The 11788-nt window shown below is 40.0% G+C and overlaps 1 protein-coding gene across 1 annotated transcript; it reads left to right on the plus strand.

Moving 5' to 3' along the window:
* Positions 1–2902: 2902 nt before the first annotated feature.
* Positions 2903–4408, plus strand: LOC123989268. The gene is made up of 2 exons (XM_046289991.1): positions 2903–2965; positions 3104–4408. The coding sequence occupies exons 1-2, from the start codon at positions 2903–2905 to the stop codon at positions 4406–4408; spliced, it is 1368 nt and encodes a 455-aa protein (XP_046145947.1).
* Positions 4409–11788: the final 7380 nt, after the last annotated feature.

Below are 11788 nucleotides of genomic sequence, written 5' to 3' on the forward strand. Positions count from 1 at the left end.
TCAGTATGTGAACGAAATCAAAAGATAGAAAAATTGTTTTATTGGGTTGTGAAGGATTTGGAAAACTTATACCATTATCAGATAATTTAGAAAACGAAGTTCTATCAATTCTGTGGTTATTTGTCACAATGCAAATTACTTCAAAACCACATTTTTGAACCGATTCTATGATTTTATAAACAATTGGTATTATTTCCATTCTGGTAATATTAAAAACTGGTAATAATTTAACGATTTCAGAAAAATTTCCAAAAGCAGAAGTTATCATTAACGCTGAAATTGTTTTTACTAATTCGGTCGAATTTGTAGCGCAGCCTGCGAGTTTATTTGATGTATACTGTAATTTTGAACTAATATAAATTTCATCAATTGATAAAATTACTACTTTTTCTCTAGTTGTTAAATTTGCTGATGTTTTAAAAAGATAATGCTCGTTTTTTATATCATTGTCGAGTGAAACAGTTATATTGGATGATAAATATTGTAAATACCGTTTGTGAGGTGAAATAAAAAAACTTCTTAATAAATTATACGCAGCTGACGATTGGCTATATAATGAGAAGGCCATAATAATGGTGCATGAACTGTATCTACTTTTTTTAGCTTTTATTTGTCTAATTTGATCTATTACTATTTCAAGATTTTTAGTGTAAGCAAATTCAGTTGATTCAGCAATGATATATGCTTTATTAAGTTCTTCTAGAGATTTATCTAGATGCTTTTCAATAAAAGATACATCAGTACTAGAATGTGTAGTATGTGTTACCTTAACTTTATATCTAGTTAATATATTTTGAAGTTGAGACCACCTAGACAATTTCTTATCTGTAGGCAGTACCCACTTTAGATCATTGAATGATAATTTATTACCTTCTTCACAAATTTGTAATGTCATGTCATCAGCAATCACGATCTGTGTTGTAACTGTCAAAAAATCAGAATCATTATTATTTACAAGCATATAAAAATACATTTTTGAATTTATTATCTTAATGTTCCAACAATTAGCAATTATAAGTTTTACTTTATAAGTGTTCACTAAATCTGTAAAGTTATTAATTAAATCAGATTCAATAAATTGTTGAACTAAATTGTCGTTGTTGTTAATAACTCTTTCCTGACGCTCTGCAGGATCTTTCCTCTGTGGTAGCACATGTTTTGTAAGATATGAAGGTGAATTAGGAAAAATGGAAGGCACTGCATTCGCAATAAGCCTTGAACATCTCAACAAAACATTTTTCAGTACACCAGTAGGAGATAAAATACTCTGATACCTTTCAATATCAGTTTCTGCAAAATGCAGAATATTTTGTTGGTGTCTAATTTTTACGAGGAATAGCAATTATCCATTTTTTCCGTAATTCCTCATCTTTAGGTATTACGTCGCGATCGAGATACGGCGCGCGACGTACAAAATGTAAAAAAAATTAATTAGTTAGAGTATTGATACTATTAATTTTGAAGGTTAATACCCGGTTGAGAACGGTATTAGCGCTGCCACCAGTCCTAATCGCTTATGACGATGTTAGGTCACTTACGATTAGAACGATTTAAAAAGAATCGATAAATTTAAAGTAAGATTCTAGATTGATTGAGTGTTAGCAAAGGAAATGAAAAGGTGTTTGAACGTAAATTATTAGAAACTTAATATAGGTAACAAGTGTATAATTTCAAGAAAAATAGTTACAACAAAAAAAAATTGGTTTAGTTAACAAAATGTCCGAGCTGTATAAAATACATAGAAAAGAAATTAGAATGTACGTATGTATAAAGCAGTGGAGAACGGATATTTTAAAGTGTAAATGCAATGAACTTTTATAACAGATGACTGAAAAGACGGTGATGTTATTTGAAATAATGATTCGAATTTACAGTGATACAAAACGAAGGAAAAGAGAGACGGTCCCAGGGGGATACCTCCAAGACCAACAGTCTCGTGGGCCGTCCTCGTTTACGTGTAATTAGAAAATTTTAACCATTAAAATTTCTTTTTAGATACCTCGAACTTGTATTGAAACGGAACGATCTAGTGGGATACTTCCACGACAAACAGTCTCGTAAATCGCCGTTTTGCCTCACTCGATACCAGATTCGTTGTGTTAAAGTTAGAATAAGCGACTCACCAATTCGATGTAAAATAATAACGTATTTAGATATGTTTAGCTTTCTGATGATTGCTGATGATATTCTGGAAATCTGGAAAAGCAAAGAAAGGATGAAAACTTGACACACGCACTACGCGTTCACGATTGAGCCTTTGTTACGGTGTTACGGATACGAAATACGGAAACAACACGACGCGGAAAAAGGAAATATTAATTTAACGATCGATTTAAAAACGAAAGAGAAAAGATAGATTATTGAAAAGTATGAAAAGAATTTAACGTATTCGTTTGAGTCCTTGACACAAAAAACGCGAATTAAAAACACTCTCGACACTCTGCTTTGTTACACGAAGGAACTTTGCTGAGCAATCTAATTACGCGAATTCGTAGACAACTATACATATTGTCGAGTTCACCAGAGTCTGTACCGGAAACGAGACGAAGTTTCGTTCATTCTTGCGCATGTTGGCTCTGATTGGCGAAATGTTCACTTCCATGCGCTTGCGCACAGCGTCGCTGTGGCGCCTCCACGCGGTGCATCAACGCGAAAGTGCATCATTTGGAGTGTATACCGGGTAGTGAAGAGGTGTTTTGTTCAAGTGTGTTGTATTATTTTTTTGGAGTGTATTTATTTGTGTATTGTATTATTTTTGTGGAGTGTATTTGTTTCTGTATTGTATTATTTTTGTGTAAGTATTTCTTTTATATTGTATATTTCATTGTATATTTTCTTTTATATTTCATATTTTTTATTTTTTATGTTATTGTATTTATTTTTTGTTTAAAAAGTGTGTGAAATGGAGGAAGGAGTCTCGGGACCGTCTGGCGAATCTCCAACAAAGAAAAATCCATTGGGAAAGGTAAGCTGGCGTTATGAAGATATATAATTTAAATACATTTTTTAAATTTTCGCCATTTCAATATCATAACTGCGAAACATTTCTTTTTTCTGTATATAAAAGATGTGTATTTGAAATCATACGTAATTGTTTTTGTAGTTCGTTGGATCTTCGCAACGGATGATGATAGTAAACCTGTATGAAAATCTGATGGTGGACCACCCGGAAATGAGATACAAACCTATGATACGAATGATATCTAGACAGACTGGAATCGGTCAAGTGACAATTAGCAAGACTCTGACTGAATATAAGACTACAGGAAGCGTGAGGTCCCCATATAAGAAGAGACCGCGGAAGAACATTCTGGAGAAGACGTCCGACGAAGATATACTGGCCATAAGGAGAAAGGTTCATGACTTTTGGTTGCGACGGGAAATACCAAACGTTCACAAAATATTGCAAGCTGTGAACCTGGATCCAGCGCTTCCAAATTTTAGCCGGACGTCGCTATACCGCCTTTTAAAGCGGATGGATTTCAAATACATGGTTAGCGCGCGCAATAACGCGCTCATAGAAACTGAAAACATCATCGCCTGGAGGCAAGAATACATCGAAAAGATCCAACAATATCGTACTGAAGGACGACCGATTTATTACCTCGACGAATCGTGGATTAACGCCAGAAATGTCCGAAAAAAACTTTGGGTGGACACTTCGGTTACCTGCCCCGCAAACGCGAAACAAAGGGGCCTGTCCACGGGCATACGACCCCCCGCAAATAGAGGCAAACGCCTAATAATAGGACATGTCGGGTCAGCAGATGGGTTCGTACCCGGAGCCCTCCTTTGTTTTCAATCGAAGAAAAATTGTGAAGACTACCACGGAGAGATGAATGGTGCTGTCTTTTTCGAATGGTTTCGCACATTTTTGCCCATGCTACGGGATGGGTCTGTCGTAGTGATGGATAATGCTCCGTACCATAGCACGAAACTCGAAAAATTTCCCACCATGGGGTGGAAGAAAAACGATATTATCGAGTGGCTAATTAGGAAGGGGGAAATCGTTCAACCAGAGTATGTAAAAGCACGGCTGCTGCAATTATCGTACAAGTACAGGCGGTATGAATATGTCATCGACGAGTACGCCAAGCAGCACGGGCATACTGTGGTACGTCTACCCCCTTACCACTGCGAGTTAAACCCTATCGAGCTAGCCTGGGCTCAAATTAAAAATTACATAAAGACTAGAAATACCACGTACAAACTTGATGATGTACAGAGATTGCTGTACGAAGCCGTAGAAGATGTCACCGCTGAGTCGTGGCAAAATTTTATTCGACATACTAGGGGTGAAGAAAATAGATTTCTAGAAATAGACCAGATAACAGACAATATGCTGGACCAAGAAAGTGGTGAGTGGGTGGAGCAATCGGAGGACTCCGACGTTGACGACGAGACATAAATATTTTTTTTTCTGTATTTACATTCTTTACATACTACATTTTCTTGTAAATATGTAAATAACGCATGATCAATGTATATATGGATTTTTTTTTATAAATATTAAACGAACTCAACGTGTGCAGACGCGCACGGCTTTTTACTCACGTGTATCATTCTGTACTTTCCCGATTGCACCTTACTATTATTTCACCCTGTATATTAAACTCGCGATTGAAGCGCCTACCGCAGTAGGAGTTCGAAGCTCACTAAGTTCCCCCACTATCTTCCAACCTGCGCGTTTCCGGTACAGACTCTGGTGAACTCGACAATATATGTCTCCACGCGAACACGGGCTCCCCGTCACGTACCTTATCAGGGTACGTGGCGAAGGGGAAAGCCCGCACGCATTGGTTTTGTCTAGGCGCGTTTCCCGAGTTCTCATCCCTCCTTGACCTTTCTTCCCGGCTCTGTCAACCCTTTCTTCCGTTTCTCAATAATAACGAGGCTTTTATAAACGATATTCTGGTATCGATAAAACATTTCATTTACGCTATTCTTTGCTTATTAGTTCGTTCGACGCATTCCATGATCGATGTTTTAATTTGTTAAACGCGTTTTACAGCTTACGTGATGAGGGATACGGCAATGTATGTTTTACCTTTGATTACTTATGGGGGCATTCCGTTCGCATTTTAACGCAAATTCATGTATATTAAATGTATGTTAACATTCTATGAATTTATTCTAGAATATTTCTTGTAACGCTTGGCAGATCTTATTGCCTATTCGCAACAATACGTGTTTATGATCCCCGTCGACCGTTGTCTCAAACGTTCTTGAACGTCGGTCGACGTTTTCAAAGTCCCAGTGGTTGTCACGCAAACCTCGTTTTCCATTCCTATTCAGATCGTTTCATATCATTCAGAACAAATCACTTTCATACTTTATTGCACTCATTCTCCCGTGGAAAGACCGGCTATCGCATGCTCTACAGGTATGAGAGGTATCTGCTTGCAAAGTAAAGCAAAAATCGCATTTTCTTTATTCTGCGCAGTTAAGCTGGGATACTTCCAAATGCGTCGCACTGCTTAACCGCGCGGTGAAGGATGTTTATGATACCTCTCCTTAACCTTAACAGTTTCGAATTTCTATACATTTCCAATACATAGTTTCAACGGCAATCGTCCCAAGCAAAGTTAGTTTGTATTATTTGAAAGAAATAACTACAGCCTCTTTTGTGTTCCTCGCCTGGGATTAACTCCAAGTGCTACGCACCGACGAGGCACACAAATTCGGTATACTAGACAGTAAACTATTAAAAAATAAAAAAAAAAAGGTTATCTGAATCTCAAACTCCTTTCTCGTGTTCCCGTGAGGAATACCTACAAGTGCACACGCACCCGACGAAGAAACACGAGATCGGAGGAGCGCGAATGAAAACGGAAAATTAAGGAAAATAAGGCCCTTCCTTGCGCTCCCCATGTGGAATACCTTCGAGTGCTGCGCAACCGATGAGGAACGCAAGGTCGGGTTAATGAAAAATTAACCCGGACGTAATAATACCCCCCTCCTTAGGACCATTGCCGTCCTCGGCGATGTGGGGGTGCGCACGCGTGGTGGTATCGCGACGCGTCCGCCCTCCCGCGCTTACGCCAAAATCGGCTGATACATCCGGTCAAAGAAAACTCGGAGGAGAAGGGATTGTCTAACTCTCACGAAGCGGTTTGCGCCTGTCTCGCCTATCCACAAACTCAACGCCTTCGCTCTGCCCTCCCTTCGCACAATGTCAGTTACCCCGACGACGGCTTGTTGGGTTACCCCTTGGCATCCCTCCACGTTGAAGCGGACCAGAGCTGGGCATTCTTGCACCACCTAACATACATCCTCGTCCGTCACTCCGGCCGAGTCCCTACATTGTACCTCCTGCAGGGTTCTTATGGAACCTAGTGCCTGTATTCCTACCGAGGGGTGCAAGTTGCAAAGGTGGACCTCCTTTAGTCTGGGTAACGTTACTAGTTCTTCTAGGGCGATCTGCCCACGTATATTTGAGCAACCCGAAAGGTCCAGCTGCTCAAGGGTTTTTAGATACAGGATTGCCTCGTAATAAGCAACACGCTCGGGTCTGGCCTGTTGCTTATTACGGAGCAGGTAGGCTATTCGGGTCGACTTTGTTCTCGAAACGGGACCATAGAGAACACGAGAACCGAGTGAGAGATCCGAGGTAGCGGCAAATCATAAAGTGATCGGCCGAGCAAGGAAGTTATTTTTTGAACAAGGCTAGAATATAGCATGCCCTCTCATTCTCGCACTATTTCGCTTATTTCAAGGCAAATATGCTAGACTGAGAAAGCATTATATACATTCCATCCTTCTTCTACTAACCAATGTCACTGCTTAGTCGAGCGAGATAATTTATTACCCAAAACATCGGCTTCTCGCTTTCACGGACCTCTCACTCATTTCTTGGACCTCTCACTTTGCGGGCGATATTAAATGAAAAGGTGGGGATAGAGATTTGCTTATTTCGAGCCAGAAAACTGTTGCTTATTACGGATCAATACTGTACTCCTCAATTTGCACTATCGGGGAGTTGGAGACCCATCCGCAGAAGCGTAGATGTAAAGTATGGAGGCGAGTAAAAGCCTCCGCGAGTGAAGCGCCCGCGTTTGCTGGGCCGATGTTTAACTCCACGTATGTCTGCAAGTCTTCCGACACCTCGACGTCTTCCAACTCTGAGTCTAGCATGATAGGGTCAAAACTTACTCCCACGATCCTTAAGTCTTCCAGAGTATGATGTAGATCCTGGTTGGCAATCAGTCGTTGCAGGGGTTCGTCAGATGTTAACCCGCTGCAGTGCGAAAGCTCGGGGGCGGCGAGAGCGCGTAACTTACTTAAAGCACCGGCTAACGAAGCCGATAATAATGATAGGCATTGACGGAGCCGCAAGGTCTGGAGTGACGGGGCCATTTGGAGCAGCGACTTCCCCTGAAACTCCATGGCTGTCGCCCCGAAGTTCAGGAGCTGCGTCGCTGCTTCAAATAGTCCCGCCAATTCAGTCCCCCCAATAAAATAAAAGAATATAATAAAATGAAATAAATATAACAAAATGAACGAAATATAATATTTATTAAAAGAAATACAATAAAAGAAATATATATATATTGAATAAAATACAGAAATATAAGAAATATAAGAAATATACATATAGAATAAAATAAAGAATAAAAAACGAAATATAATAAAATTTAATAATAATTTAAATTAATGATGGTTCCTCCTCTTCCACCGCGACCGCGACCGCGTGACGGCATCGTCTGCCGTCTTAGGCTGTTGAATTGTCTGCGCAATCTTCTAAAGCGCAGACGTTCAATGGACCTGATTGACTGGAAAAATAAATATTACGTTATTATTCATAAACAGTGATTAGAAGAAGGAAGTAACATAGAAACAGGAACGTAAAAAAACGACTTACTATATGCTCCTACGGCTTATCAGGCTCATATAAATTATCGAGCGACGACCGCTGTGCCTGTGCCGTCTGTTGTGGAAAAAAAATTATGTTATTATATATAAATAAATAATATCAAAAATGGTACAAACATGAACGTAAAAAAAACGACTTACGATATATCCATCACGTTTCATCTTTTCTATTTTTTTCTGGATATCCTGTATTTGCTGCTGCAGCTGCAGCAGCGGGTCCGGCTGCGGTTGCCACAGTTCCTGCGGACCATCCAGTATCCAGATGACCCTGACAATGACCTAGATAGAGTTTACGTAAAGTCCCGGCGGTCGGAATCAAATCGCGTATTGCGGGAGGACGGACCGTTACGCCGGATAGATATATGTTCGATAGAAAAGGACAACCCCTTACGGCTATCGCGAGAGCCTGGGGACGCAGATTCCCGCTGACCGCTCGGTCACTCAAGCGTAGGGTGGTGATGTAAGGGCCCATCCTTACAGGCCAGCGCCAATCCTCGGGGATGGATATTCAATCCGTCATTTCAATTGTGGAACCGATGTAATTTCTCCACCTGAGCGATAAACGATGTCTTTCACGGCTCTCCAGAAGAAGAAATCCAGTGGTGTCAAATCCGGTGAACGGGGAGGCGACACATGGGAAGCAGGTCTTCGTCCTATCCACCGCGATCCAAACATTTGATTTAGAAACTGTTGCACCATTCGGCTGGAGTGCGGTGGAGCACCATCGTGCATAAAATAGGTTGAATTACGTTGACTTCGCGGAATGATGTGCTGCAGCTCACTCAAGAGTTTCGATCTTAGAAATTGAAGATATGTTGCACTGGTTAACCGTGTCGGCAAATAGATCGGGCCGATAATATGGTTGCCAATGATGCCTGCCCAGACATTAACGGTGAATCTTCCTTGATTAAATTGCTCCATCATCGCATGGGGGTTGCGGTACGCCCAAATCCTTGCATTCTGCCGATTGAGGATGTTGCTACTCGAAAAGCTGCTCTCATCCGTGAATAGGACACGTTCCAGAAAGCGTGGATCGTGTCGCAGTTTACGTAACATCCAGTTACAAAATTCTCGCCGTGTGGCATAATCGTTAGGGCGTAGGGCTTGGACACGTCGAATTCTATATGGTCGCAGACCTTCTTCGCGTATTATACGCCGCACTGTCATGTGCGAGATTCCTACTCTTCTCGCGATGCTCCGTAACCCCATCAGTGGATAAGCTCTTGCGAGAGCTTTTTCTTCTTTCTGCCAATGCACTCGAGGTCGACCTGCTCCGTTACGTCTTGTAGTAAGCTGCATCAGGATTTCCTGCTCCCCGAATTGGTAATCCAGTCGCGCAAAATCTCGTCTATCAGGAATTTCGTTGGAGTGTAATCGTCTCCCATTGTTCCGCACTAAATCACGATAAATCTTACGAGCTAAAGTATAATTTCGTCCCGCTTCGTCAATAGCACGTAACATCACCCGAATATTTTTATACTTGGGCATCTTCGCTCCGCCGTGGTTACGAATAAACTGCCTCTTTACCGAGTTCGAAACCGTGCGAGATGGAGGCGTCTCCTATTGAAATCATAAAAACTACAGAGGAAAGAAAGAAAAGAAATAAGTAAAACAGGGAGAAAAATAGAGATGGGGTGAACACCACATCTATAAGTTCCGATACTTTTTATGACGCTCGACCTCCAGGCATAAAGAAAAAAGGACAGAAACAAAGAGCGGCAGAGAGGAAGACGGATGGACTGAAGGAACGAACGAAGGAAGGAAAGACGGAACTAAGAAAGAAGGAAGTAGGAAACAGAGAAAGCAAGAACGGAAGGAAAAGAGAGAGGAAACGAACAGCAGCAAAAAAAAGTGGAAGATCGAGAAAATAAAATGCTTAGTGCGGAAGCTTTCAACCTTGGATTTGACTACAAAATATACGCACATTATAAATAAAATGATTTCTAGAACTAATAGAATTTTATCATCACTCTCGGAGAGAACGAGCTGATTTGTTATATCCGGTTCACTAAAAACCTCATTTCCGAGACAAGACAAATGGTGCAGCGAGTAATACGATTTTTTGTTCCTCGATCAACAACTGTTGCATCTATATTTTAAATGCAAAACTTCTGCGAATAAAACTCATTTATATTGTCTTTTGCAAATTGCAACCATAATCAATATAATGATATATTTCACGAGATTCGAATGTTTGATGCAGTCCTTTGCGTAATAAGTAACTGATGCATTAACTGCGTAACCGCGATGTGTTAACGAACTGTGAAATGATAAAACTAAACATTTATCTTGCGTTTATATTCGAAGTGCAAAACTTCAGTGAATTAAATTCATTTTTATTTTCTTTTACACGCAGTAGTTATTTTGTCATTTTAAATATGCTCTCTTAGAATTTACCCTTCCTATATGCTGGCATTGTGATTGAAATTCAAGAATTGTCCTATAGCATCAAATTCGAGCGATACGCGAGACTGCCGCGCCAAGATCACTGGAGAGGGGTACCGGGCGTTTTTCTAGGAGAAGGGTTAATTTCCGGCACATGGTTCCTTTCAGACTTTTTATCCCCTCGATGAGCACTATACGATAAGCCAATAAAAAAGTTTGACCTTGAATTTAGGGGTCAAGGTCAATTTTGCGGTCGCTTTTTTTGACAGATCTCCACCGATCCAGAGGTGTAGAATCACCCCATATAGGTCGTGACATTTAATTTTTTTACACCCTGTACAAAGAAAAAGGCAATGCGTCAGTCGACCCTTCCACGGAATCTCGGTTGCCTCTTCGTCGAATCGTCTAGTTCTAAATTATGAGTAGAAGGCCGACTGTGCATGTTATCGAGACTTTCCTGTCTTCCAGAATTTTAATTTATCTAAATGTCTAGAAAAGAAGTTACCCATTTTATTCTTTAAGACAACGTTATATTTCGGTGTAATTTCTACTATCTCGTAGGGACCGTGATACCGTTTGCCAAACTTCCTTACCCTTGGGTCAACCAGGACGTATGCCAGTCCCCAACATTACCTTTGAATGGACGCGCTCTTGCGTCATAGTACGACTTCGATTTGATTTTTTATCCGACTTCGAAAAGGAGGAGGATACTCAATTCGATGTGTATATTTTTTTTTTTTTATGTATGTTTACCGATTACGCCGAGACGGATGGACCAATCGGAACAAAACCTTTTGCATCTGGTAGAGTATATCTTTCAATTGGTCCTGCAAAAAAATTTTTGTATTTTTTCATTCCTAACGACTTTTATCGCAAAATACGTAATACTTCATTTATATCTTCCGGCGTTTATGCTGCAGGGAATGTACCGATAGCGATGAAACCTTTCACATTTAGTAGGAGGTATATCCGCGATGATCCCACTTACAAACATTCATGAAAATTGTTGTTTATTAACAACTTAAATTCGGTCAATTTTTTTTCGGTTTATGGTTATTAACTAAGCAACAGAAATCTAAAATCACCTTACACTATGCTAGAAATACTACTGGTTCCACTAAAAAGTGTGAAATAAAATAATTTTTAACAAAAAAAACATCCGACTTCGAAATGCACTAAAAAGTGTCAAATAATTTCTATTTCATTTATACCAATATTCCATAACTATTAATAATATCTACATAATCGTTAAATAGGATACCAAATACATTTCTAAGTTTTCGGAGGCGGCGCAAAATTAAAAATACCCGAACAAACGATGCTGCCAATAACGATTTGATTGCGGTATGGCAAGCTTGATAATTAATAAGTCGTAAGAAAACAAGTTCGAAACGTTACAGATACGGCAGAAAACATTTGTAATTGTAACGAGTATGTCAGAAATTGGCAGCACTCCTGATGTACATGCACTGTACTGCAGTTCACGAGAGACCATACTTAACTTGCGTAGCTCACTAGGGCTAAAGAGATT

The sequence above is a fragment of the Osmia bicornis genome, unplaced genomic scaffold (genome assembly GCF_907164935.1).
Source record: "Osmia bicornis bicornis unplaced genomic scaffold, iOsmBic2.1, whole genome shotgun sequence".
Lineage (NCBI taxonomy): Eukaryota > Metazoa > Arthropoda > Insecta > Hymenoptera > Megachilidae > Osmia > Osmia bicornis.

Coding starts and splice junctions, on each gene's coding strand:
- LOC123989268 (XM_046289991.1), top strand. CDS start 2,903: ATGGAGGAAGGAGTCTCGGGACCGTCTGGCGAATCTCCAACAAAGAAA. Junction 2,966..3,103: donor AGAAAAATCCATTGGGAAAG/GTAAGCTGGCGT, acceptor TTGTTTTTGTAG/TTCGTTGGATCTTCGCAACG.